The following is a 27,385-nucleotide window of genomic DNA, read 5'->3' as shown; positions in this document are numbered from 1 at the left end:
ATGGATTTTGAGTCTGTTTATAACAAAGTACAATAAATAATGTATCTACAAGCAAATTAACAAATAAAGGAATTCACTTTTGACATATTATGTACTTGTGAAGTTAGGCATATCATTAGTTAAGTGAAACTTGTGCAAGTTATAACTGCAGCCAGAGAAATGCTTTTATCATCATTAAGTGCACAGGACTTTGCATTCTTTTTAACAAATAAAATACCCATTTAGTAATAGAAGCCATTCCATTACAACAAAAACTTCCATACATTTTTAAACTATGGAAGGCAATGAGATATCCTTCCCAATCACAAATGTTCCATAAATAATGATAATATTAATTATTTAAGTTTTAAATGATTTTTTCCTGGCATAATTCGTGAAATTAATGTCTTGTGTAATATGGGAAAAATTTACTCATGCTGTAAAGTAAAAACAATTTAAATGAGACATTTTTGAAAAACAATTAAAATGTAGTAGTAGTAGTAGTAAAAAAAAAAAGGTAATCTCCATCAAAAATTGGTCAAGACAATATAAGAAAGATTAAGTTTTATTACCGATGTAGAAATGGGAACATTTCATATTAATGGACAAAAACATGAAATTTATGGGGAAATTAAAACAACAGTTCATGCAAATTTTACTGCTCACAGTCTAAAAGACAAATCTAAATGATTTAAAACTAAAAGTTGATAAACTGCAAAAGTTATTTTAAAGATTTTTTAAAAACATTAAGACCAAAAATTTACTATTGTGCGTTTGTAACATTTACTCCAATAAATATATATATATATATTAAAAAAAATAATTTTAAGCAGCGTGAGTGAATGTGTGCTTTTACCAGTAACATAATTTCTAAAAGTGCCTGAATTTTGTTTAAACACAGTTAATCTGTTTAATAAGATTATCTTATCTATTTTCAAACTGTTAATGAAACTTAAATGAATACTGCAGTCAAGGAAGTTAAAAATAAAACACTCCCCAGATCTTTCAACAATCTCAAAGTCACATGCAAAAGAAAATGGAAAATACGGCTATACATAACTATGCTGCTGTAACCATACCATTCCTTAACATTTAAATCTAAGAACACCAACATAAAAAAAACTTATTTTTTTGTATACTAGTACACATAATGTCACAAATACAATGCAAATTTACTGTTAATAATGATCCATTTCTTGATACAGGGTATTCCTTTTGAACACACACACACACACACACACACACAAATATCAAATCCCCAAATGTTTGTTTGTTTTTCTGTGCCTGCTGCATGACCTCTAAATGGTTAAAATAATTTGGCAACTTTAATATGTTCTTCCAACTGATGATTTTGGTTGCTGTAAAGGAAAGAAAAATTACAGTGTTATTAAGTTATGAATGAACCAAACTGTGGAAGAACTGGTTTGAAAATTTTTTTATGAACTGCCACTCCTTTGCAATCAAAACACAGATATAAAAATGAAATCACAACATTAATCCTCACAAATTATATAAATATAAAAGAACTGAAAACTCGTTAGAACCAAATTCTAATTCACATGCTTATTAAGTTGAGATAAAATAATAAAAATATATATATTTATATACAAAAGAGCTGGAAGACTTTAAACTTATGAATACAAGCTGTATCTAAGCAAGATGACTTCATGATTATTGCAGACTAGTTAAATAAAAATAAAGATTAGAAATGTTTTCTTTTATTAGTGTTTGCACTGCACTGAAATGTATATGTCACATAAGACAATCAATAGTATCATTTTAGTAGGTGACCTTAATAAAAGTTGTGTATCACCTGACACAAGTCTCTGTTTCATAAGATTAGTGTTATGTCTACAAATATTACTTACTAACCAAGTTTTATTTATGTATATTTACTGTGAAATGTAAATATCAGTGAGAAATATTCACTCAATTTACTAAAACAACAAAATAAAATTCATCTAGTTAGTTTCACTGTAAATTCTGAAATAAGGTTTTTGCCCACTTCTTTATCTAAAATAAAAAAGAAATAATAAAATAATTACACACCACACAATAAATTACAATAACCTGTAATAAGGTATGAAGATAATGGGAAAATTTATTATATAAAAATTGTTAATGGAGTAAAAGTTAGATATAAATTAAAATTCATTAGAAACAAGTAGAACATGAAATAGCTAAATTCTGAAGAAATATTCTACAAAAATGCAGCATTCACAAAATACATAAGCATAATTTCGATGAGATATTTTTTGTCAACAAAAAGTTCATAATGGACCAATATCCTTCAAGTCCCTTTCAATGGAAATTACACAATTTTTATGTAAAAATTACTTTAGAAATGTAACAATAAAATTCTTTTTCCCAATACAATGTTTAAACCTCAATGTATGTTTAAAATACTAGATTAATGACTGGATGAACAGAGTAAAGAGCTTACACGATGAAGATTGTACAACAAAGGTGGACTCATTCAGCATCATTCTCCACATCTTCTTTTGCTGTCACATCCTATTAATTAAGAAGAAATATTACATGTTTTTATCATCTCTTACTTGGAGTTATACTAATTTTTAAATTATTTTTCAAGAAATTTATTCAGTAACTTTCCATCAATTAAGTAATCATTCAAAAACTTCAACTGAAAGCAAAGTTAATATCCATACTACACTGTTTTGGAAAATTTCTTCCAAAATAATAAGAAACTCAAATATCCATATAACCAACTACAAAATAAAAAAACACTGTAAACAAATCCGATTGCTTTCCTAAAAGCTATTAATTAGTTAACTTTATTAAAACTTAAAACAGGGTTTTGCAATTACGTTTCTCAAGTAGTTTGAAGTATACAAAGAAAGGACAGTTAGCCACCTTTGAAAACTGGAAGTAAGACCATTATAAAAATAGTAGCTGCCAATCTGTGAAAACATTTTTAAATAATTACATTACTCTGTATTACTTAAATGCATATAAACCCTGACAATTAAAGGAAATAAGTGGAAGAAATTCATACTTTTACCACTCATTTTCCTTTTCATTCACAACATTTGTTCATATGGACTTCTGAAGTTACTGAAAATAACTCAAGATTGATTTTTTTTTTTCTTCCCAGGCTTAATAAGTAACTGGAGAAGCAGTCAAAGAACATTTTGCATGGACTAACACATGAGCATGTAAAAGGTGTCAAAGAGCAAGTAGAGTTGTTACAACCTCATCTGAGCGAGTCAAGCTATTAAAAGTTATGTTCCTTTCTGAATATGGTGATTTGGATTTTGTTTCCATTCAGAAATGTCTTGCTCAGTTTATCACTCAACTGATGAGCTATAGGTGTTATAAAACATCACAAACCTTATGCAGATACATGAAATTCTACAAACATTCCAAGTAAAACACATCATTTAAAAACCATATCCACACAGTGTTTCTTAACTCAGACGTGGTCAACCTATTCCTTCATTCACTTCCACTACTGAAAAATGTGAACACTTTCTCCACCCTTACCACTCTCTGCATGAGGGTCCTTTAAAGTGCATGTCACAAGGTTTTTAATGATTTTCATTCACAATTAAATTAAATTAATATTTACATTATACCAATTAGTTATAGCATAAAATTGTAGCTAATAAACCACATTTTAACATTATAGAAGTTCTTATTATAAATTTTATAATCTTTGATCATGTTTGGTTAAAAAGCAATGAAACAGAAAATCAGACCCCTCTTACCACACTTACTTTTCAAATCTCTAAAGATTTATTAATAGTTCTCTCTTATGTTTAATTTTATATTATTTATAACAACAAAAAGCTCAGGTTTTCACCTATCAAATGATATATTATGTTGTTTTCTGAAAAGTGAATTGTCAGTTTCTCTTTTAGTACAAGCTTTCTTCTCACAGGAAACATACTGATTAACTAAGATAAATTTGTGAAAGTCCTTGTAAAAAAATTGTTGTGACATTGTTTGCTTTTTGCACATTATTATTCTATGCTCTTTGGTACATTATTTAATTAAATACAAATTATTTAACACACCACTATTATTAGTATAAAAAGAAAGATTAAGTGTCACAGACAGTTAACAGCTAAAAAACAGGTAAGTACTTTATTTCATGTTTTCACATGTACATCTATTACGAAAGTAACTGAAATGCAAAAATAACAATATCTTTAAATTAGTTGAAGTTAGATTGGGTAAAATAAGTAAAAACATAAAACAATTTTCACGAGCATCCCAGAGTAGCTCCTGCATAATGAAATCCAACAGCATAAGCCCCATGTTCCCCAAGCAATTTACAACTTACAGCAGTACAAACAATAGTTAGATGTAGTTCAAAAGGCATTGAAACAGTAAGTATAAATAGATGCATATTGTTACAAGTTTAAAGTTACTTACGATAAACAAATGTAGTTTCATGTTACAATTTTAAGCCATTGTAGAAAAAAGAAAAAAGAGAGTAATTTAGATGATTAATTGTTTTGAGGTTGCAAGGTCATCCAAATTTAGAAACATTGTATAGAGTTAGGATAGAAAAAATAACAGGCAAGATATACAGTTTTACCAAAAACAAACATCTCAAATGTAATTAACATGTTTTAATGATTATGCAAATAAAATTTGAGATTTTTGAGATGAAGTATTTTTACTCTTAACCTGCAAATCACTTTGTGCTTAAACTAGTTAAAAGAGAAAGACATGATATATTCAAGGAAAATCTTTTTCGTTTATTAAAATAATTCATTATTTGTTTGTGACAGACTCGTCATGTTTACTGAAAGTCTGCCAAACAAAGATATACATGCTATATTAAAATTTAGCAGTATCAAAATTATAACAATTAAACAAGTACAAAGTGGTCATGTGTGCATTAATTTGACCAAGCCCATGCAGAGAGAGTTAAGGTGCAAAATTGCATAAGGTTTGAGTGCAACAATATATGTTTATTTTACCAAGGAAAGAAGTTGGACCTTCCACAAATACAGTAATGTACATGTTGGAGTAAAATGAAAGATTTATAAGGAAAACAGTATCAAAAGGAAACTACAGTGAGCTGACATGTGAAAAGTATGCAGTATTTAGATACTATACAAATTTATCCAAAACGTGTGCTAGAAAAATAGTAAAACATGATTTTCTTTCCACATGTATCAAAATCCATAAGAGAAACCACATTTGAAAAAATCTTTACATGGCCATAAACTATTTTCTATACAACCAAATTGAAAGAAATATTGTAAATAAATACCCAATTATAGTATGTTTGAATATGTTTTGAATAAAAACTCATTTTTAGATGTTACACACATTTAACACTTTCTACAAACTATAAATCATATTTCTTATCTATATTCTATTTAATAGAATCACAGATCCACAGGAGTAAAGCCGGCTAATAAAAGTAAAGTACATCACAAAGAGTCCAATTAGCTGTAGAAAACTATTAACAAAATATATACAAATTTATGGAGTACTAAAATTCACTTCAATTGCAAGTTCAATAAAATATGATTACCATCATCATTGTGACATTCTTTAACTTTTGCTGTATTTACCAAAAACAAGTTTTTCACACAACACACAGTTATCAAGTGCAGTTGTTACTACACTAAGCAACCTGGCAGTTATACTTTGTGTGTAATCTGATGCAGAAAACTAGGGTTAGGTTGACATGACTGGTGCTATGCAGTTTTCGAATGTACCTGCGTTTGCCACAGCTCTGTGGCTAGTTTCAAGATGAAATACATCCAACTGATATTTTATCCAGTGCATTCCTTGTACAAAACAGAGAAATCACTGGCCCACAAAGCCTAAGATCTAAGTAAAGTAAATGACCACCAGTAAAGAACCAGCTTTTAATGAATATTGAATTGTCACCTGATCAGCAATGTCCACCCCATACTTCCTGATCATAAAAAGCAGTTTCTGGTTTTTAATTCTCACCAGTTGCATCATCAGTTGACATGTGGAGAGAACTAAAAATGTAAATATTCCTCCTCAGCTTGTACTTGTATGTCAACATGTTTCAAAACTGTACTGGAGTACCCCTGTAGATGCAAGTTTTATACACGTAATTGAAACTCTATTCTGTTCCAACAAGACTAGTTTTTTTAATACCAATTACAGATAAGTTAAAACTGTCTGTAACTGCATTCCTCTATTTTCCCAAATACAGTGCCATCAACCTGAATACCACATTCTGGGACAGAATGACCAGTTAGGGAAGCTTCAACTTTGTCCAGGTAGAGGAAACCTTTCATCATGTATTTTCAGGCAACATTTACTACTATCCAAAAATTGCCTGCAAATTTTCCCATTTGTTTACCATTTATTATTTCCAATGAAACCATGCTTTAGTGAGAAACTTCTGCTTATCTACTTTAATGCTGCCATATGGTTTATAGCAGGCAATGCTCTTTTCAATGTAAACAATGAATGCCAGGGTAACTTTATCTATCTGAAATTCACCAGTTCTCATTGTTCTCAAGTCAGGATGCAAAAATAAAAATACTTCAATTTCATAACATTGTTTAAAAAATAAAGAGAGAGAGAGAGAGTTCCCCCTTGCACAGACCAAAAGCTCTTCAGATAAATACCTTTGCCACTGTAAGTTCCATAACCATACAACAGTGCAATAAATATTTATAATTCCCCAAAAATATTTTCTAGGAACCATTGCTCTATATCCTTTATGCCTGCTTCAGTACATAATTGAATGTGGTGTAACATTAATGCATTAATCAATAAATGAAAAACACCTACAATGACCATTATTTTCTATACTGTTTGGGACCTGGAGTTTTTATGAAAACATTTTTTGTAACCCATCTTCTCATGCCCTCAACACCAGGACTTATAATTTCTCAGATAATTTCCATCCTTACTGGTTTCCTGAATACTTCTTCATGTTAGTGATGCAGCTGAAGTTACTGTACATGGTACTGTTGTCCCTGGCAAAGTGGTTGGCATAACTGAAATACCTACAGCTGCCGGAGGAGGAAACAGCAGTAACTCCAAAGGATTCCCCAGGACTACTGCTTCTTTCATGGTTTTGCCTGCATCTGGAGAGCTGTTGTTGTGATAGTGGCATTTTCTTAACTTTCACTTTGTAGTTAATGCATCAAATTCATCTTCTCTCAAAGTTATAAATATCTCAGTCACTTGTTGAACGGACAAATGTCTTTTGTGAGCCACTTTTGAGTTTCAGTAAAGTAACTGCCAGTGTCTCCATCTCCAACTATATTCAGGTTGTTAAATAAGTAGGTGCCAGTTTTCAAAGGAATTGACAGAATTACATGTAGATTATGTTGATATATTCAAATCAAGGAGTAAGCAGAAACTATATTTGAGATTCAAGGACCAAAATATAAGTAAAAATTAATGTAATCAAAGAGATATATGCTCAATGGGGACAGAGATAAGCTGTTACACTGAAACTACAGGATACTTGCATTGTAGGTTGTTACAGATAAAAGCATGTACTGTAAACAACAGTCTAAGTGACTGGTTTTAGGTGATTCTAAAGAGAAGTGATTATAACATTTATTTTTGCAATCTTTCCTTTCAAACACCATAAAAATATCTAATACACATATTTAGGAAAGATACTAAACAGAAAATGGTGTATCTTGTATTCATGCAGTTAACCCTCTTGCAATGGGCTTGGTATAATACACACAAGTACATTTACATATGTTAAATATCTGCACTATAACGTCTGATACAACATGTTTATCTCACAAAATTTGGTGTTCTTTTGTACACAGAAAAAACATTTTTTCATGATATATTTTTGTCAAAAATTTATTTGTGAAAATATCAAGAATGTTTCATTACTAGTCTGAGTGTAGGGTGATTTCATGTTATTATTAAAAACTATTTTTCATTCCAAATATCTCAAATATTATATGTGTAGTCTTTAAAACCTCCTAAATACATTTCAAACATTTGTTTTCAATCAGACTTTATATTTTACATTATTTTCTAAACCCTAACAATGTGGGGTCTGTCACTTGGCCAACCTTGTCACAATTATTAAAAAAAAAATGAAATAAATATGAATTGTTTTTTATGCTATAATAACTACATATTACAACATAAAATACAAATGTTTAGTGTATGTAGATTAAGTCTTCTAATGTTAAACATTTATTATATATATTTACGTTTTTTATTATATTGACTTTGAATTCATGCCTAGCTAACATTACATAACTTTCATTGATTTACATTAATGTTACATATTCAATAATATAGAGCTGACATTTAGTTTTTACAAAGTGACCTGTCCTGGCTGTGTCTTACTGGACTAGTATTTTGTAATATAGTCACATTTCAATTGTTATACATTATATATGTATACAATTTATTACCATTTAAAATAAATTATTAAACTTATTTTTCTTAAAATACAGAACAATAAATAAAGAAGTAAAGCTAACAATTATCTCTTCTAGCTACAACCTTTCAAGTTGGTTGCTAACCCTTTTAAAATTTCGTGGAGGATATTGAATAAATTTTTTTTTTTCATTTTTTATATATATAGTTGAATAACAAAATAAAAACATAAATAACTACACCGATACAATAGAATTCCATTATAATTTATTAAGCTTAGTAACCAAGATGTATTTAGATTTTAAAAAATATGAAACTTGGAGCAGGCTAAAGACACAATCTACCTTCTTGAAATTCTTGTTTTGAAAGAATATGGTAGCCTTTTCACAGATTAATCTAGCTGAGAAAACTCCTCTAGAGACATTCTAAGCTGTCAATTGATTATTCACATGCCTTATGTTGAAGTAAGTGTATATAAGGGACAGTTTAAAAAAAATAGAAAGAGGTGAGTGGGGTCATGTGTTTGATTTAGTACACAGACCATATCTCAGCAAAATATAGATAAGAGGTTATTTTATATCCTGGCTTGTTAACATTGGTAATTTGAATTCCTAATTTGTACAAATTTATACAGACTTAGTATTTTGGCATCACAAACATCTAATTTTACAGTGTTGCATTCAACATATCATGTGACTCACTAAAACATATTTAGATGTGTTCTTTTAACATTTACTTTTAAATTAAGAAATTAACTCATATATAATATTAAAGTTTGAATTATAATCTACGATTTGATTCCAAACTTATTGTTATAAATACATAAAACAGTAGTTCAATAAAAATTTGAATGCAAGTCAACAAATGTGTGAACCGTTACGAAAGAGTTAAACATGAAAGTGAAAATAGTCTGAATGACTAGTTTGGTAGTTTTAGTGTTAAGATATGTCTATTATATATAAGATATATACACAACTATTACACTACATATGAAATATTTTGATATATATCACTTAAAAACTTACCGATTTTTTGGGCCGACCACGACCTCTTCCACTAACGGGTGCAGACTGCTTTCCACCTTTCTTTTAAGGAGAAGCAATATCAAACAACATTACTATATTGCATTAAGCATAAAAGAGAATCATGAATAACCTGTTTATTGCTATATTTTAACAGTAGTTTTAATTTCTTAATATTTAATTTTTAATTCCATAAAGTTTCAATCTCAAAGCAAACTGCGAACATTTCAATAAACAAAAATAAGAGGTGAATAAATCTACTACAACACCTTTTTAAAGGTTCCTTTTGGTCTTCCACGTGAACGCTTTACCGGAGGCTCTTCAGTACTCTGAAGAATTAAAACATGAAACTACTTCTGTTATACACATACATGTCCTACTTCTACCACACAAGTTAATAACATTTTTTTTCATAATTAATTAATTAAGCAAGCTACAAACATTCTGTTAGATAGATTATATTACAAGGATAACATCAATTTTATACAGCATATCCAAACCTTTGATGAAATATGATTAAATTTAACTTTGTAGAAAAATAAAATGAAAAAATGTACTTGAAAAAATGAAAATGCAAAAAACCAAGCAAATATCCAACAAAAGGGCACATATCATAAGATAAATCATTATATAACATGTTCCAATTCTTTGATGTACCAACAGAAAGAAGACTCAAATTGTGTTTCACTTCAATTTTAGCAACCTTACATGTTGGCACAAAAAATAAGCAGATGTGGAGCTCAAGCCCACAGTATTCCACCACCTTACAACCTTCCAGTGTATGCAGCCAGAAGTGGGAAGGTAATTACTCACAAAAAAGAAAGATAATAATTATAATACTGTACATCAACCAGCGAAGTAGACAGTAAAACTGTTCTTAAAGTTAGCATTTCAGTCTCCAATATGTTTGACAACTAAATTAGTTCACTTATACAGAATAAAGTACTTAAATAAAGAATCCCAATTATTTCCCCTACAACACATTGTAGAATCTTTTGTGTGTGTGTGTGTGTGTAAATTTTGTGTCATTATTTTCAAATTTAAGGAAATACTTTTCAATATTTACTCTGAATTCATTTTTAAAAAAGTCAGTTAAGGTTTTACATCAAAAATTAGTATCTTTACAAATGGTTTACTAGATATCAAAAATGTGTATATTGTTATAAATCTCTACATATCATGAAGCATGATATCAAAGGGATTTGTAACTTGAGAAAATAATGTATATACTACTTCTAACTTGTTTACTTATTGTAGATTCACTGTTGTAGGCTTGAAAACAACCTTCACATTTTGATTCAACTTGTTTCTGTACATTTTTGAGAATCTCCGTTTCCCATTTTTAAATAAACAATTTTTAATTATCTTGTATAAGAAAATGAATTCATAATATCTTGTATAGCATTTCTTGGTACATAAATATTTTGGGATGGAATTCAATATATTTCAAATATGGAAACATTTATTTTATAATAAACATTAATATTACTAGTATAATTAATATTTTTCAGGCATCTTCTAAAAGTATTCTATGGAAGACAGCATTCCAAATAAGAGTCAAATTTCCAATTTCCAAGCAGACAACCTACATAGGTAGTTCTGTCAGAATTAAATATTTGTATTGTCTTTTAATGCATATCCACACACTTTTGCTAATACCAGAGAAAACATTTAGTTTGTTAACACATAATGACACAATTCTCAGCTGCATGCCAGCCATTCACTGGTAAAATGTACTATGTCACACCATTTTGTTGATACTGAGCAAGATGGAAATTGTGACAAAGAAGCAATACTATAATTTGAAAAAATAAAGACAAACACCGGGAAGTAGATACACAAGAAACAATTAAGCCAAATAATGAAATTTTTTTACACTATAAAAAATAAAAAAATGGTTATAATCTTTCATTACTTGACATTTTGAAATGGAGTGCACACTCCTCATGAAGCAAGTTATGATGTGGTCACACTGTCATTTTATGTTAGTCTCCCACTTGAATGTAAAGACAGTTAATTGTTGGAAAATAAAAAAAATACCAAGAAATGTTCAGCCTTAAAATTAGAATTTTTAAGAAAATGGACATAGGTGTACAAGTTAAAACAAGATTAACCATGCACTTTTAAGAGCAGCATCTATATAACAGTACTGTCTCTTGTCTGTCCATGTAACCACTTTGGAGGCTATGGATTGATCTTTACCAGAAATGACATGGAAGTTTATTAGGTCCGTTAGTGGGTATATAAAAATTTCCCTTGCGTTTTGTGATTTTTTATGGTAATTTTTGTGCTTTTTACCATTACTTTTCTCCCTGTAAATGAGTATTCACAAAATTTGTAATGTAGGTTTATTGAATCTATAGGGAGATACACAAAAATGTTCAGTTTTATATTCTGCAGTTTTTGTAGGTGTACTCTCGAGATAGCTGGTATGTGTATTAACACTTTAATTAAAATAAAGCACAGAACAACATTTCAACCTTCTTAAGTCATGTTCAGGTTAACAAAGAATGTTCCAACTTACTATTGCTGGTAAGGGGCAAGAATGTAAACAGGTACATAATTGTAGGGAGCATTGCAGTTACCTGTTAGGCTATTAATTAATATAGGTATAAAGATGTTCCTATATTTTGGTTTTAGTTGTTGTACAAGTAGTTTCTTTCAATTTGCATTTGTTTCCCTGCTTAGTATCTGGGTTTTTCTATTGTTATGTTGTGTTTCTTTGATTTGCCATGTTCAAAAATGTGTTTAGGTGTTCTTTGAATCCGGTTTCCATTTTTCTGCTTGTTTCTCCAATATATAAAGTAATGGCAGTTGTTGCATTATGCAGTAAAACCTGTCTATCCCAGAAACTGCACAGGGTGAAAATATGTACAAGCCAGAAATATCAAAATTTTGCAGCATTATCCAAGATTTTTCTTATAAAAAGTCCTCCATATGGCAGAACTTGTGTAATGTGGATGGAAAACTATCTTTTACCTACCTCATCTATATCAACAAGTAGGATTAGAACCTGAGTAACACAGAAAAAATGTTTTTGATTAAATATTAATAAATTATTGGACATTTTGTTACAGTATGTATTGGTTAAATATATTCTGTTCTTTTTTTTCTGCTGTCATTATTTTTGCAGTTAAATTAAACAAAAGAATGAGACAAGAAAATAGAAATATTCTACTTTTCCTAGATAATGCAACTTGTCACCCAAACATTCAACTTTCAAATGTTCATTTAGTCTTTCTACCTCCATATACGTCAGTTCTATAGCCACTAGATAATAGAATTATACAGTGTATTAAATTGAAATAGAGAAAATTGATGCTTCAGCATATTACTGCAAACATGGACAACTATACGAGAGCAACTAAAATTACCACGAAAATTGACGTGTTAGTCGCAATTGCATTTTTAGGTCATTCAATTAAATGCATAATAAAGTGCTTTTGAAACTGTGGATTTATTCTTGATAATAGCAGAGATTGTGGAGAAGTTGTTTGTTATGACGATTCTAGTGAAATCCAAACTCCGATTGAAAAGATTGATGCAGGTGATTCTGTAAACGTTGACAAGAATGTTTTAACAGAAATTGATTTAAAATCTACAATAGAATCTCAAGATGGTAAAAGTGTGAGAGATTTAGAAGATGAACAAAATGGAAAAGATAGTGAGGAAAAAACTTTCTACTTGATCACAAATATTAAGTTATATCAAGGCTATCAAATTTTATGCAAAAAATGAAGGGGAAAATGAACTTCATGAAAAGGCCATAGAATTGGCATTCTCTTTTAATTGCATGAGAAAGCCCATTAAAAAAAAAAAAAACTGAAATTGGACACTTTCTACAAATAAATTTAACATTTTGTGTACTTATGCACATTTTTGTTCTTATTCTAATAAATATAGCATAAACAGTATAATAACTTTATTCACAAATGTCTTGCTTCCCTTGAGAAAAGCAAGTATAATGCTCCACTCAACAATTATATATAATTTAGGAACTGCATGTTCACCATGTCTAAACTGGAAATTTTACTCGTTCCAGTGGGATTCAATCTTACAGATTTTACAAGTAATGTTAGTGTACTTTTTACACAAGTTTGGACTTTAGTTTTGTAGCAGGTTTTCAATAAATTTGGTGTTTACTGGTAACTGCATTTTAAGTTTTTTCTAAATGTTGGTTATTTTTTGCTGATGTTGGGAATATGATGTTGAGTTTTGAAGTTTGCTGTATCTTGAGATTTATTATTGTTCGTTTGTTGTTGATTAAGGTGTGTGCATATAATTTTTTTCAACAGTATTTGAAGGAAATTTGATGAAGTTGTTTTATTTTGCTCATTTCATTGTTAATTTTATTGGGTGAGCACAGTTTTGTCGCTGTGTAATTTGGTTTCTTAATATGTTGAGTTTTTGTTTTGTTTCATGTGCTGAGTCCCATGGAATGTATAATCCAGTATGGGTGATTTTTCTGTGGATTTCTGTTTTGAATTATGTATTGGTTTTTATGATCTAGAGGTTTAGAAATGCTACTTGGTTAGTTTTTTACTATTCACAGATGAACTTAATGTTGAGGTGTATAGAGTTAATGTAGTTGAAAAAAATTAAGCGTGTGTCCTGTAGATGTGAATCCAGCAGTTGTATTGTCAACATATTTGTGCCATTATGGTGTGGGTGTAAGGCTGACTTGATTGCTTGAAATTCAATCTTTGTCATAAAATTGTTGTCTAAAACTGGTGATATAGGACTGCCCATACTTAAGCCATTTATTAGTAGGTAGTCTTAGATAAAGTTCTAAAGCCATCTTGCTAGCTTCAGTGGTTGAGACTTTCATGAAGACAGATATTACATCAAAATTAGCCCTTAAGGCTTTGATTTATTTGATTAAGAATAGATTTAAAGCTAAAAGTTTTTTGGAAAAAACAAACCTGGCTGATGTTACATAGAAAATATCAACACTATATTTACCAATGTTGTAGTTCAGCTCTCTTTTTGTTAACCTGAAGATGACCTAAAAGGTTGAAGTGTTGATCTGTACTTTATTTTAATTAAAGTGCTAATACCCATACCAGCCATCTTTAAAATACATTTTTACTTCAAGTGGGTTTTTTGTCATTACAAGTTTTTACGGGGGGGGATTGCTTTTTACAATTGCACACAAGGGAAGCATCTTTTTAACATCCTAAGAAACATTTAATTAACCTAAATTCAGGTCCCTGTTTAGGGGACAGGTACTTCAGCTATTACAAAATATGATCTGAAGCCTAATACTGGATAATTCTTCATAGATCTACAGAGACCTAAATCAAGAATGTGGCATAAATACAGCTGAAAAGAACTTTGCCATAATAAAGTATTGTCTCATTATAAAACTATAACACTAAAAGATATAGCACTATGGTGCTGCTTAGCTCATTAGCACATAGAGTGTGCTGACTTTAGTCTCTGAAGCCATCACAAAATAACAATGACAAAAAATAGGAAGTCCTAAGTACAAATTCCAGAATATCAAGTTTAGATGTAAACTTGATACTGAAAAGCTGGGAAATAAGGTAAGAAAAGAAATTTAGAAATGTGACAACTATTTAAATAACAAAAAAGTATTATCAATACAGCATTTCTCAAGGACATGTTCAAACCCACATTGGCAGTTTCCTAGCTACTTATTTTTTGTGCTACTATGACTACAATTGCTTATCATCAGATCCAGCAGGGTTTCCATCTGTCTGATCATAAATTACATCATGAAAGAGGGAACTGTTTAACTCTGTGGAGAATAAGAAATTCCAATAATTGTTTAGCATGAATATTTGCATTATACTTAAAATGGTTCCTTGGTCCCCTTTACATATTTAGATACTGCTCAGTGTCAGAAAGAAATAGATATGTCATGTTGTTAATCATAACAGGTTTACAGTAGTGTCATGCACACTAAAGTACAGCAGAACCTCAATTAATGGGCACTTCGAAAAAAGAGGCACTGTGCCTTTAAAGGCAGACCTTTAGTCTCTTTCTTACATCTACTACTTATCAAAAAAATAAATCTTGCAATTAGGAGAACCTCAATAATCCAGATTAAAGACAATTATCTTTATATACCTAAAGAGTATACTGCTAAAATTCCTAACAACCCAGAAAGTTGACCAATATTCAGACCTTTGCAATGTTTATTGAATCATCTCTTAAGCATATATTGTAATAAACATTTTAGAGATTCAAAGTTTAACTTTAGTAATCCAGGGAATTTTTGTTTTAAACACTCTAAGATACATAAAATAAATTCCACATTGTGTTCTCAGAGCAGAAGTCAAGTTGGCTTATTTCCATGCATGTTTTGTTGCTATCGAGAGTATTGCATTACTGTGTTATAAACACAGTATTATAACAAAAGTGGTGGTCTATTGCTTTACTTTCAGAATATTTCTACTTTTGTTTATGACAGTAAAATATACATAGAAAACAAACGTTTTACAGTTTAAACTCTGAAAAAAGTACACTGAAACATTATGAAGTATAATAATAATAATAAAAAAAAAGCACAGCTAAACCACTCCTTGAGGCCTACTGACAACCCCCATGTCTTGGCTGCTTACAATTCACAAATGCCCATGTCCTCCATCCACCAAACAAAAGGGAAAACTTTAAAATTCACAAACTTAGTATGGTCAATACGGAATCAAGCTTTGCTCGGCTCATTCTTGATATTAAAAGCATCCTGTTACAGAGGGCATTTGGATGCAGTCAAAAGGGTGCACTTCATGTCAAGGTTCTACTTCATAATCTGAAGTGTTTATCTTTTCACGTGTAGTTCATTTTTAATGTTTCATCTCCTTTCTTGTCCTTTACCACAGATCAATGGTGCCCTCCAGGCATTCTATTGTACGTCTCCCAGACATGCACAACCCTTCAGTAAAATTCTTATACCCTGCATAATATTGTAAGCCTTGAGAACTGATGTAAAGTATGGTATACATTTCAAAAATGTTTAAACCTTTCAATTATGCATTTTGAAATATAACTAATACATCAGCACAGGCTTCGTCCTGAGACAGACCTCATAACCATACTATGCTTCTTATATAGTTTTCATGACATAACTTTTAAATTAGTAAGCATATATTCACAAAATTTAACACATCAGTAAACATTACAGTGCTTTTATATGAAAGATATCAGGGTTTTTTGTTGTTGTTGTTTTATTAAGTTTTAAGGTTTAAGTAATGTTTTTCTCATGCCTTTTTTTCTTTTTGCATCCAACATACAAAGTTTCATTTTAAGATTTCAAATATTTTTATCCAGAAAATTTTCAAAATTTCTCATATAAAATCTTTATAACATCCAGATAATTATCAACCATTTAAAAAAAAACTTAATTTATCTGTTATTTTCACTAATGAATCTTCCTACAGCTTCAGTCAATTTGACCAATCTCATCACCACCATAAATTTAGAAAATATAAATTATGCCTTTTTCATTGTAGGGTGACTACAAATTATAAAATGAAAACGTGTATATTAAATGCATTAAATCTCATAACAACATGTTTGTGTGTGTTTGATTAATATTTACTTTGAAATTAAGAAACTGAATTATGTATAACACCAAAAATTTAATTATAACCTACAGTTTGGTACCAAACAACCATTAATACAAGTTCATGAAATAACAGTACAATAAAATTTTGAATGCATGGAAAGAGTTAAATACAGTATAACAGCAAGACCTAAATACAATTTAACTGCATCTCTAACTATAACATAACATATTTAAGTAACAAACAACCATAAGCATTATAGTCAATCAAGCAGCCAACAATACTAGTATGTTACTTGCACTTTGTGATGACAATTGCAAGCAAATTTCAAAATAATCACTGCTAGATCAGTGCAAAATAAGCCCTTTTTAATGACAAAATTCGTGTGTGTGTGTGTGTGTGTGTGTGTGTGTGTGTGCGCGCGTTCTACACTAAAGCTTAAAACTCAAACAAATCTATTGAAGACAGATGTGGCATCAACCAGGGGCTGACAAAATTTATTACTTGTTTTAAATACATTCAAGTGTACATTTAAGTTTACATGTAAATTGGTTAAATAAATACTTTAATGTCTAGATGAACATTTATATAACTGTTATTATATAATTGAAGATACAAACACCAAAGTAGAGGATTTTCATGGGTTGTTGGTCTCATAATAATGCATTTGGAGTTTCAAGTAGTTTTTTTAAGTTTCTTTTAAAATATAGGGCTTAAAAATTAAATATAAAACTTCAAATCATAACATACATTATAATGTTAATTTAATTCACACAAATTGCATTAAAAGATACTTCAATTTTGAACATAACACAATGATTTGTACAGAAGTGTTGGGGGGGGGGGGGTACCAACAGTTAAAATGTTAAGTAGAAGATCTACACTGCTAAGAGCCTTAAACTATAAAGGATAATTGACTGCTACACTCAGTGTAAAGGAAACTAACAGGAGGATACATTCTCTAACAAATAAACTCTGCTTTTATTAATTTGTCACAACCACTGATGTACATCCTCACTCACCTCCTTTTGTGGGTCAGCCTTCTGTGGTCTTCCACGACCTTGTTTTTCTTCCTAGAAATGTAATAAAAATAAAATCAAAGTAAATGGCTTCTTACTCAATCCAAGATATGCCAGATGCATAGATTGTGTTTTTGTATCTTCAAAGGTCTATGTACCTTTTAGTTTTTGCATGTTTTTCAACAATTGGACAACCCCTTAAACCACAGTTTATAAATTCATTCACATACATGCATGGCTTTTCCTAATAAAATATATTTTGTTTCATCATTTGGCTTTTAACATCACTGTAAAATAAAGTTTCCCAGTCTCTTTTAATTTGTTTATCATTGTCAATAATTTGCTACAACAAAACAACATAACTTTTCTGAAACACTGCCAAATCAATCATATCATAATGGCAAAAACATGTGTACATAAACTAAATTAACAATTGTTAAAAACAGAAAAAAATGCTTATGTAAAAACAAAAGCTAAATTCTAATTAATTAGGAAAAAAAATTGCAAAAAGTATACTAAGTCAACTGTATAACAGAATGATGTAAAATCATTTAAGTAACCATTACCATCTACTAGCAGTCCCCATCTGCTCATTTTGTGAAGAAAAACTATTTTGGCAGAATTCTAACAAATATGAACATTTCCTATTTTATAAATTTTTTATGTTGAAACAAACATAGTCACCACTTTGTTTATTTTTCTGAAATCTGCAGTAGCCTTTCCATTGATATCACACAATGAAAAATTTTACTACCACTGGTAACAATAACACTTATATTTAAAATATATCAGAATTGCAATTACACAAAATTAAGCAGTCAGCTACCTGACTTATGAACATTGAACACAACCTTAAAAATAATATTTCACAAAGAAAGATTTTTCTCCACTGCTTATTGTTGTCAATGGTACCGAAATATATATTAGCCAATAAAGCCACTAGGGGGACATTCTGAGCTTTCAATTGGTTATTCAAACTTTATACAAAACATAAGTATTGCAGGAAACATTTCCAAAAATGGAAAAAGGTGAGTGAGACACTATGCTTGATTCAGTGTGTGAATGATATATCAGCAAAGAGCAGAGATAAGATATTCTAGTTTGTCAATATCAGTAATTTGAGTTCCTAGTTCATCCAAAACTATACTTCATAGTTTGACATCAGAAACATCTACATTTGAAGCAGTGTTGCATTCAACCAACCACATGGCAAAAAAATAATTTAGTGTTTAGGAGCTTAACACTTACTTTTAAAATAAGACAAAATAATGTATAATACTAAAATTTAAATTATAAGCTACAGTTTGATAACAAACTTTATGACAAATTCATAATAGTTCAACAAACTTTTGAAACTCAGCCTTTGACCCACGTGGAGAAGGTTTCTGTTGACTTCGTAATTATGTAACATTTACTACAATAAATTATTTTTCCACATCTACACATTAAAATATATGAAGTATATGTTCTACTGTACTTACTATAAAGAAGATATTTCTTGACCCATCTCACCACAAATTAACAAAGATCAATCTAACACATTTTAGTCAAGCCATCCAATTTGTGTTGCCACCACAATGGAAACAGCATTATGTGCACCCATTTAATAAACTCAAATCCCATATGTCATAACCACATATAAATAGTAAATCTGCTCTTGCCACACTTCATGTTTTGAAAAGATTAAAACAGCAAATGTTATACTTGATAAAAGAACAAACATTACAATGATCACTACAGTATACAGTCATGTTTTAGAGAAGTTAAAATGTTTAACATTTATTGTTATATTCCTGGACCAATGATATGCTATCTTAGCCTCAGCAATAGTTTATCTAATCTGTTATATTTCAAACCTACGCTCACAACTATTTGGTGTATTTTATTTTTCTACAATTTTTTATTTTATATTTCCTTTTTTGTTTTTTTTTCTTATTAGACTGTTTGGCACAGATAGCTTTACACTATAAAACCCCAACTACCAATCAACTTTATTCATTACTATAATTTCTTTTTCTTATTGACAGATATTATTTCACTGGTTTCTAAACAACTGAAATGGCTGAAACTGAAATTTAAAAACAAAAACACCATATACATACACACAAATAATCTATATGTATTCAAGAATTCATAACCTAAAAAATGTAAGTTTGACTAATATGAAAAACAGAATGATGTTGCTTTCTCCACGTCAATCACACAAGTACTTGATTTTGCCTACTGCTTTCCTGAGAAATCAAACACTTCCTTGTACACACTACCTTTTATTCATGACATAATATTTCAGACTAACTACATGTGAAAGTTAACAAAACACATGTTCAATAAATATCTCAATATAACATTACTCATAAGTGTCCATTGAAAATTCTAACGTGTAATGTGAATTAGTTTTAGTATAAGATGCTTGGTCAGCCTTTAACATTCTGGTCATGCAATTATTGTTACAACACATTCATACAGTTCAGGCAGTAAATGGCTAATTATGCACACAGAATTGAAATGATAGGTTTAATACCTACAACACTTACTATACTTGTTTGTGCTATTAATTAAAGCAGTAGGTTGTGTAGAAAATTGAAAATTTGGTAATTCCAGCATTTTCCACAAGTTTTAGAAACTTTAACTGGACAGTTCATGACAGAAGTGTTATTCCAACTTCAAGAGGTCTGTGAATAATATATTCAAGTGATAAAAAAAACCAAAAAAACCACTAGATAATGTAATTTTACAGACATAACACATAGGTCAACCAATTATTTTTTTTGGAAAATTAATATTCTTCAACCCAACAAGGCTTTGTTTATTTGTTGTTGAGCAAAAAGCTGTGATGGATGATATTCCTTTTACTTCTTCAAAATGAAATATAAATTATGAAAGAGGCTTTAGTAACTCTTCTGTTTCTACAAATAGGGAATTTCACAAATTTTCAAATCATCAAAATAACAAAATTTACTCAATATTATTCCAGTCAAAAATTAGTAATTTATACTGCAATATGAATTATGTATCTATAATGAAAAACAATTAATAGCTGTAACCACAAATTGACCTTTTGTGCCACACAACCACCTCCTTAAAACAATGTTAAGAAAACTGCTTATTGCTTTTAACTGGTAATCCAAGACATGGCAAGATAAAATGTAGTCCTAATAAATTACTTCCAATTGAAAACCCACATACAAGAAGTTCCATTACACTGATAAATGAAAACTAACATCCAAATGTTCAAAATCAAGTATGAGCTTACATATCTACCTGTTACAATGTAATGCACATTGCTGTCAAGTAATGTATCACTTACCTAAGTTTTTTTGATACTCCATTGGTTGGATTTAGACATTTCAATCTAAAGGTTCTTCAGTTATGTAATGCAAACCACATAGCTTATTGTAAAGATTGTTTCTTCATATAACTAAAAAGTATTTAATTAATAATAACTTTTAAGTCTTCATTAGATATTTTCAAATAGTAAATGCTTTTGAATACCAAAACAACTGCAGAAAACCAATGCAGAGCATGAAGAGTTATCCGATATACCACTGCCCATTTACTGCTCAAGCAACAAGTTGCTAATGCAATGTGTCTGGTTCACACATTCATCCACTTGTCTTCACAAAATGGCAAAGAAAAGTTCAGGAATCATTGAAATATTATTAATACCACTTTACAAGTGGTGGGAGTATGGCTGTGTTAAAAATATCATGTGAATTCAGCATGTAATAGTACTGTAGATACTTTTCATCGGTTGTTTGGTGTACAATAATTTTGTATTTTGTTTATGGAAAATATATATCATTTACACACTTCAGATGCTGGAAGTTGTAAATCTCTGGAACTCCCTGTTACAAAAAGAGGATGGTTAGTAATAATCCTAAGTCTGATCATTCCATTATGGGTACTCGAATTGACCCGAATCCCTATAATTTAAAGAGAGATTAATAACAAAAACAAGAAAGCACCAAAACTAGATAATGTTTTCCCAGGGTGTTATGAGCTCTTTTACCAAATCTAATGAGAGAGGACTGGTGTCTATGGGATAGAGAGATGCTAATGTTACTTCAATTGTTAACCCTTGTACAACAGGCTTGATATAATATATCAATTCATACCCACAATAAGTAATTAACTTTTGTTACAATACGTGTATCTTTACAAAATGTGGTAGAAATTAAAAACTAATCTTCATTCCAGAAATCTTAAATATTATTTGTGCTATTTCTAAAACCTCCTAAATACACTTGAAATGTTTGTTTTCAATAAGACTTTGTATTTCGTCTATTATTTTTCTCTACCCTAACTATGGGGGTCTGTAAATTTGATTAACCTCATAAATAGCTTATAAAAAAAAAAAAAAAAATCAGGAAAGAAATATAAATGCCTTTTTTTGCATTGTAGAATTACTACAACTTATAACACAAAAATAGAAATGTTTAGTCTAAACAGCTTAAGTTTCATAATGCTATATATATATTTATTACTCATATTGACATTCCAGAAGTTGCAAAGACAGTGCAAATGCACCCATGTCCAACAGAATAAAATTGGCCTTTAGTCTACAGAGTGATCTGTCTTGGCTGTATTTTAGTAGACTAATATTTTTTAAAATACAGTAACATAAAAGTTATAGTATAAAATATATGTATATATATTATTATTATTATTATTTGCAAATAAGTTCTTAAAACATTTTTTTAAAACACAGAACAGTAAATAAAAAAGCAAAGATCTGTCTCATCTAGCTATAACATCTGCACTTGGCTGTTCCTTGTCATAGGTTGCTACGCCTCAAGAAATTATGCATACGAAGAATGTGAAATAAAATACTAGACAAATTACTATATCAGTATCCTTGAATTTCATTATAACTCAAGGTTAGTAACTAAGCTGTATTTAAGTCTAAAAAAATATGAAACTTCAAACAGGTTAAAGACTCAATTCACCAGCATAAAGCTTTGTCCTAAGAGAAGGTACTATTATATTAGAAAATGGCTGAGAAAACCAATTCTGGAATGTTCCGACCTTTCAACTGGTTATCCTTACATTTTGATGTATGTATATACAAAACTTTTCAAAAAAGGAAAGAGGTAAGCAAGGCTACCGAGCTTGCTTCAATAAGTGATTTCTCAGCAAACAGAAATTAATAAAAAGATTCTTATTTTTATATTATTGCTTGTCAATATCAGTACTTTGCCTTCCTAATTCATACGAAACTACAAGTTTTGCTTTTGAAAAATCACAAATATCTGATTTGAACCAATGCTACAGTTAACATATTATGACTCACAAATATCAATATTTAGGTGTGTTCTTTTAATATTAACTTTTAAATTAAGAAATTAACTAATATATAATACTAATATTTGATTTATACTGTACAATTTGATACCAAACTTACTGACAAATTAGTATTTCAATATAATTTTGAATGAAAGTCAACAAACAAGATGATGTGGCCTTTGACCAGCCTTATCAAGATTGGGTTAAAGGATATGAGAGAATAACAAGAAAGTTTATAATGTCACTTAGCCAAATACTATATCACAGTAGGGAGCCAGCATGAACTCTTTAAAAACATATCTTGAAAAAGTTATCTTGATGATGGAAAAGGTGTGGTTTAATATTACATACAAGAATAAAACTAGTAAAAGTTTGCCAATGACAATAAGCTTTTGGTACTTCTAGATGTATGGAGGATGTTGGTCAGATGGACAAGCATTTGGGAAATGTCCTTAAATTTATATGAGATGCAAGGTAAGGTACTTAGTTTATTATTTATTATAATTTGGATCACACATTTAACACAGATAAAAAAATTTGATAGTATGACTGAAGAAAAAGGATCTTAGCATAGTGCTGAATAAGTTTGTGCAGCCACTGAAGTAGTGCTTACCAGCTAGTAATAAAGGTAAAAGATATTTAGTAAATATGCAGACCTAACTCACCAACAGGAATTGTGTGTATTGAAATGCAAAACATTATGAAGCTATAAAAATCTAGAAGATAAATAACACCTTAATACATGCCAAAATACATTTTTAGTTGAACAAAAAAATGATTACAGACAATCAATCTAAAAATTTTGACATACATGTGTACACTGACAACTACTATCACCAAAATTATGGAAAGAATATTTCCAATAAGCACCTACTTTCACATCTTTGGATGACTCTTCAGGCTTGTCTGCTTTCTTGGGTCGACCTCTTCCACGCTTTGCAGCTTCTGTTGCATTACTACCCTCATCAGCCATTTGTACCTATGATTAATGCAACACAATATTTCTGTATTCAAAAATTAACAAAAACAAACAAACTTTCGGTCTCTTTCCCCCCTTCCCCTCTTCTAGTTACCATAACCAGTTCAACATTATTACAATAACTTAGTCTGAAGTTAAGGTTTCTTGTTACTGTGTAAACTTTTTGAAGATTTGTATTTTCTAGTATGCATGTTGTAAATGTCAAACTAAAAACAAATATCAAAAACACATCCTGACCTTCTGTCAATGATTCATCTGTTTTCCATAATTAATGATGTAAATAGTGGGATTAGGGGTGAACAAATACAAGTTGCAGGTGGGTAGACTTTATCATCTTCAGCTATTCTTATTTTAGTCTCCTAACAGCTGTTGATGGTTTTTTTGGAATGAGTTGTCTGTAGATATAGATTGATGTTGTAAATTTATAGAAGGCTTAAGAAATATTTAAATAAGACATGTCTTTTAAGCTTATTTATGGATCCAGGACAATGTCTCACCTCCATGATTAAGGATTCTCACTTTAAAACAAACTAACTTTCAATGTTGCATTCCTATTCAAATATAAAGAATTTTACAAAAATTTGGCATTAGTTTGATAAAGCATAAGATGCAAACTTTGTGAAAAATAACTAAGACTTGAATGTGATAATCAAATGAAGTTGACCATCAATTCTTCTAATTTTTATATTTTTTTTGTGTTCAATGTTTTTGTCATAAAAACATGCATTTTCCAATCTTTTTTTTTAATTTGTAGTCTTTTGTATTCAATTAAAAAATCTGTTTGACAACTGTTTTATTGAAATAAATCCATTTCTTTCTAACAAGATGGCCATTTATATGCAATCCCCTGAATTTTTTGCAATGCATTATTTCTCACCTTGAAAAATACAAGCTATAATTACCTACCTAATTAGATTACACTTTGAAACAAACAAACAAACCCACAGCTGCAAACAAATGAATTTAAGATGTCTTCAAAAGCAGTAATAAAAAATATTTGGGTGAGACATTGTCCTCCCCCCTCCAAACCTGGTGAGACATTGCCTGTATACCTTATTTTACAGTTTAGTAGATGGAACAGCCCAGTTAGATCACCAAGACTTTTTTGTTCTTAAATATTAAACTATTATTAGGACTTAGTGAAAACAAATAATATAAAACAATATAAACCACACTGCATTTACCATATATAAATGTCATCAAGACGTTTCTCATAATATTATAGTTCACCAAATTGTCTGGGATGCGAGACATAGCAGTTTCAAAAACAGCCGTTACAGTGCGAGCTAGATTAATTAATAGAATCTTAATTATTATCAATTTTGTTTAAGTAATTGAAATGAGAATTATGGTATATATTAACTACAGAACAGTATTTATTTTAAACACCAATTATTATCTTATACGAAATTTTTACATTGTATCGCACTGTGGCATGCTTGTATACTGCCTGCAATTTACAGTTGAAATGGGTGCATTAAAAACAAACATCACTCAGATAAGCATAACACCATTTTTTCTTGAGGTGTATTAAAGCAGAAATTAAAATTAGTAATTACCAATAGAAAGACAATTGCATTTAATTTTTATGGCAATATTAAAATTATACATTTTCAACAATCAGAGAAAAGGAACAAAATAAAAACACTAACTTAAATTAGTTAAATAAGCAACCAAAAAAAGACAATGAGAAATAAATTTAATATGTAACATGTGCCGAAATTAAGTCTTCCCTTCCAGTCACTAGAAACTTATTACATGGTAGAAATTTTAATATATATAATTGTCTAATATGACAAAATTAATATTCACTAATCCATTACTAATTAATGTTATAATAATCAGTGATGACGAGAAATCTGATGAAGGTCCAAACATTGTTTGCTCTTCTACGTAAAAATTTTCTCAACCCAAACCAGCTGTTTTTACATATACACTAATGTTATATTTATGCCACTTCCTAGACATACTAAAACATCACAATTGTATCTACAGAAATACTTAATACAAGTTTAAAGTGGTTATAATGCCAATGTATAGGTTACTGGTTAGGCCACAAATGCAGTACTGTGCTGTTCACTTAAGAATATTGAATTAATAGAAACAGTTCAGAGAAAGGCTATGAAGAAATGACACATGGGATGGAACAGTTATACTGGGATAAGTTAAGATCTATGAACTTGTTTTCCCTTAACAAAAGAAGAGGGAGAGAAGATATAATTGAAGTACATCAACTTTTTCATATTTAAGAGTTAGAATGTTAAGACTAAGAAAGAAGTTATATTATACTAAGAAAACGTTTTTTTTCCCCCCTAACAGAATAGTTGATCTCTAGAACAGATTGTCCCAGATGTGGGAAAGCTTGATAAAAATTTGAATAAGGGATGGTTTTGAGTTGTTGTTTTTTTTCTTTTAGGTTCACTTTAATTTAATGGATAGAGCAGTATACATAGTCCAAAACTTATTTTGCTGTCATTTAAATTTAATATTATCATATACAAATTCCTATCATGCAAACTGATTCAGTAAATTCTCATACAAATCTTTACAATAATTACTTTATTAAAAGATCAGATTTTGTATGTAACGTACTCCTAACTCTTACCAAAACTCAGTAAAAGACTGACAAATTTCGTGAAAGTGCACAAGTAACTTCGAAATTGTAGAAATCACTAATTCTCCAGTATGAGTAGGCCCACTGAACTGAGCCCGTGAATATACGATTAACCAGAATTACCATTACTAGTAAGTAGTACTACACCGAAGCTGATACATGACAATTATATTTAACAAAACCAAAGTTACTGCATGATACTGATAATCTAAGAAGATAGCTTAGTTCAGAAGGATATATATTCGCCAACCCTCAATCCGAAATAGACGTAATGTTACTGTTAACCAGTGTTACATTCGACCTTTCAAAATTAACTACCATTATAACGGTCAATATTCATCAGCGTCCCTGGGCTTGTTAACGAACTAACACCACCGTACTAACGTTAGAAATACTAAACACTACTAGTATCATGAAAGAGTATGTACATAACATAGAAGGCTTAACTTAAAACTAATAATCCCTTAAATTTATACCAACTTCCAGTTTCTCCTAAACACTGCTAAATACGAAAATGCTCCAACTACAGACGCTAACAACGGTTCTTTGCAGTCTTGCTTTGTACGCCGGTTATTGGGATGCCACCCTTCCCGCCAAAGAACGATTGGTTATTCCTCTCCAGA

At 29.9% G+C, this 27,385-nt stretch overlaps 1 protein-coding gene across 4 annotated transcripts; it reads right to left on the bottom strand.

The window, feature by feature from the left end:
- Positions 1-528: 528 nt before the first annotated feature.
- On the bottom strand, positions 529-27,385 carry LOC143226311 (uncharacterized). Of its 4 annotated transcripts, none has more exons than XM_076457102.1 (7): positions 27,247-27,385; positions 24,044-24,148; positions 17,890-17,940; positions 9,608-9,688; positions 9,342-9,401; positions 2,423-2,493; positions 529-1,337 (listed from the first exon to the last, which is right to left on the bottom strand). In XM_076457102.1, the coding sequence occupies exons 2-6, from the start codon at positions 24,140-24,142 to the stop codon at positions 2,452-2,454; spliced, it is 333 nt and encodes a 110-aa protein (XP_076313217.1). In that variant the 5' UTR covers positions 24,143-24,148; positions 27,247-27,385; the 3' UTR covers positions 529-1,337; positions 2,423-2,451. The 4 variants fall into 4 exon arrangements, with proteins under 4 accessions (XP_076313217.1, XP_076313219.1, XP_076313218.1 ...); XM_076457104.1 differs by having other exon boundaries at positions 9,608-9,667; XM_076457103.1 differs by lacking the exon at positions 27,247-27,385 and adding an exon at positions 24,386-24,540.

Source organism: Tachypleus tridentatus, chromosome 9 (assembly GCF_004210375.1).
Source record: "Tachypleus tridentatus isolate NWPU-2018 chromosome 9, ASM421037v1, whole genome shotgun sequence".
NCBI classification, from domain to species: Eukaryota; Metazoa; Arthropoda; class Merostomata; order Xiphosura; family Limulidae; genus Tachypleus; species Tachypleus tridentatus.
The sequence above is the reverse complement of the archived record's forward strand: the minus strand, read 5'-3'. Positions and strand labels throughout refer to the sequence as shown.

Coding starts and splice junctions, on each gene's coding strand:
- LOC143226311 (XM_076457102.1), bottom strand. CDS start 24,142: ATGGCTGATGAGGGTAGTAATGCAACAGAAGCTGCAAAGCGTGGAAGA. Junction 9,402..9,607: donor CAAAAGGAACCTTTAAAAAG/GTGTTGTAGTAG, acceptor TCTCCTTAAAAG/AAAGGTGGAAAGCAGTCTGC. Junction 2,494..9,341: donor GTGGTCGGCCCAAAAAATCG/GTAAGTTTTTAA, acceptor CTTAATTAATAG/GATGTGACAGCAAAAGAAGA.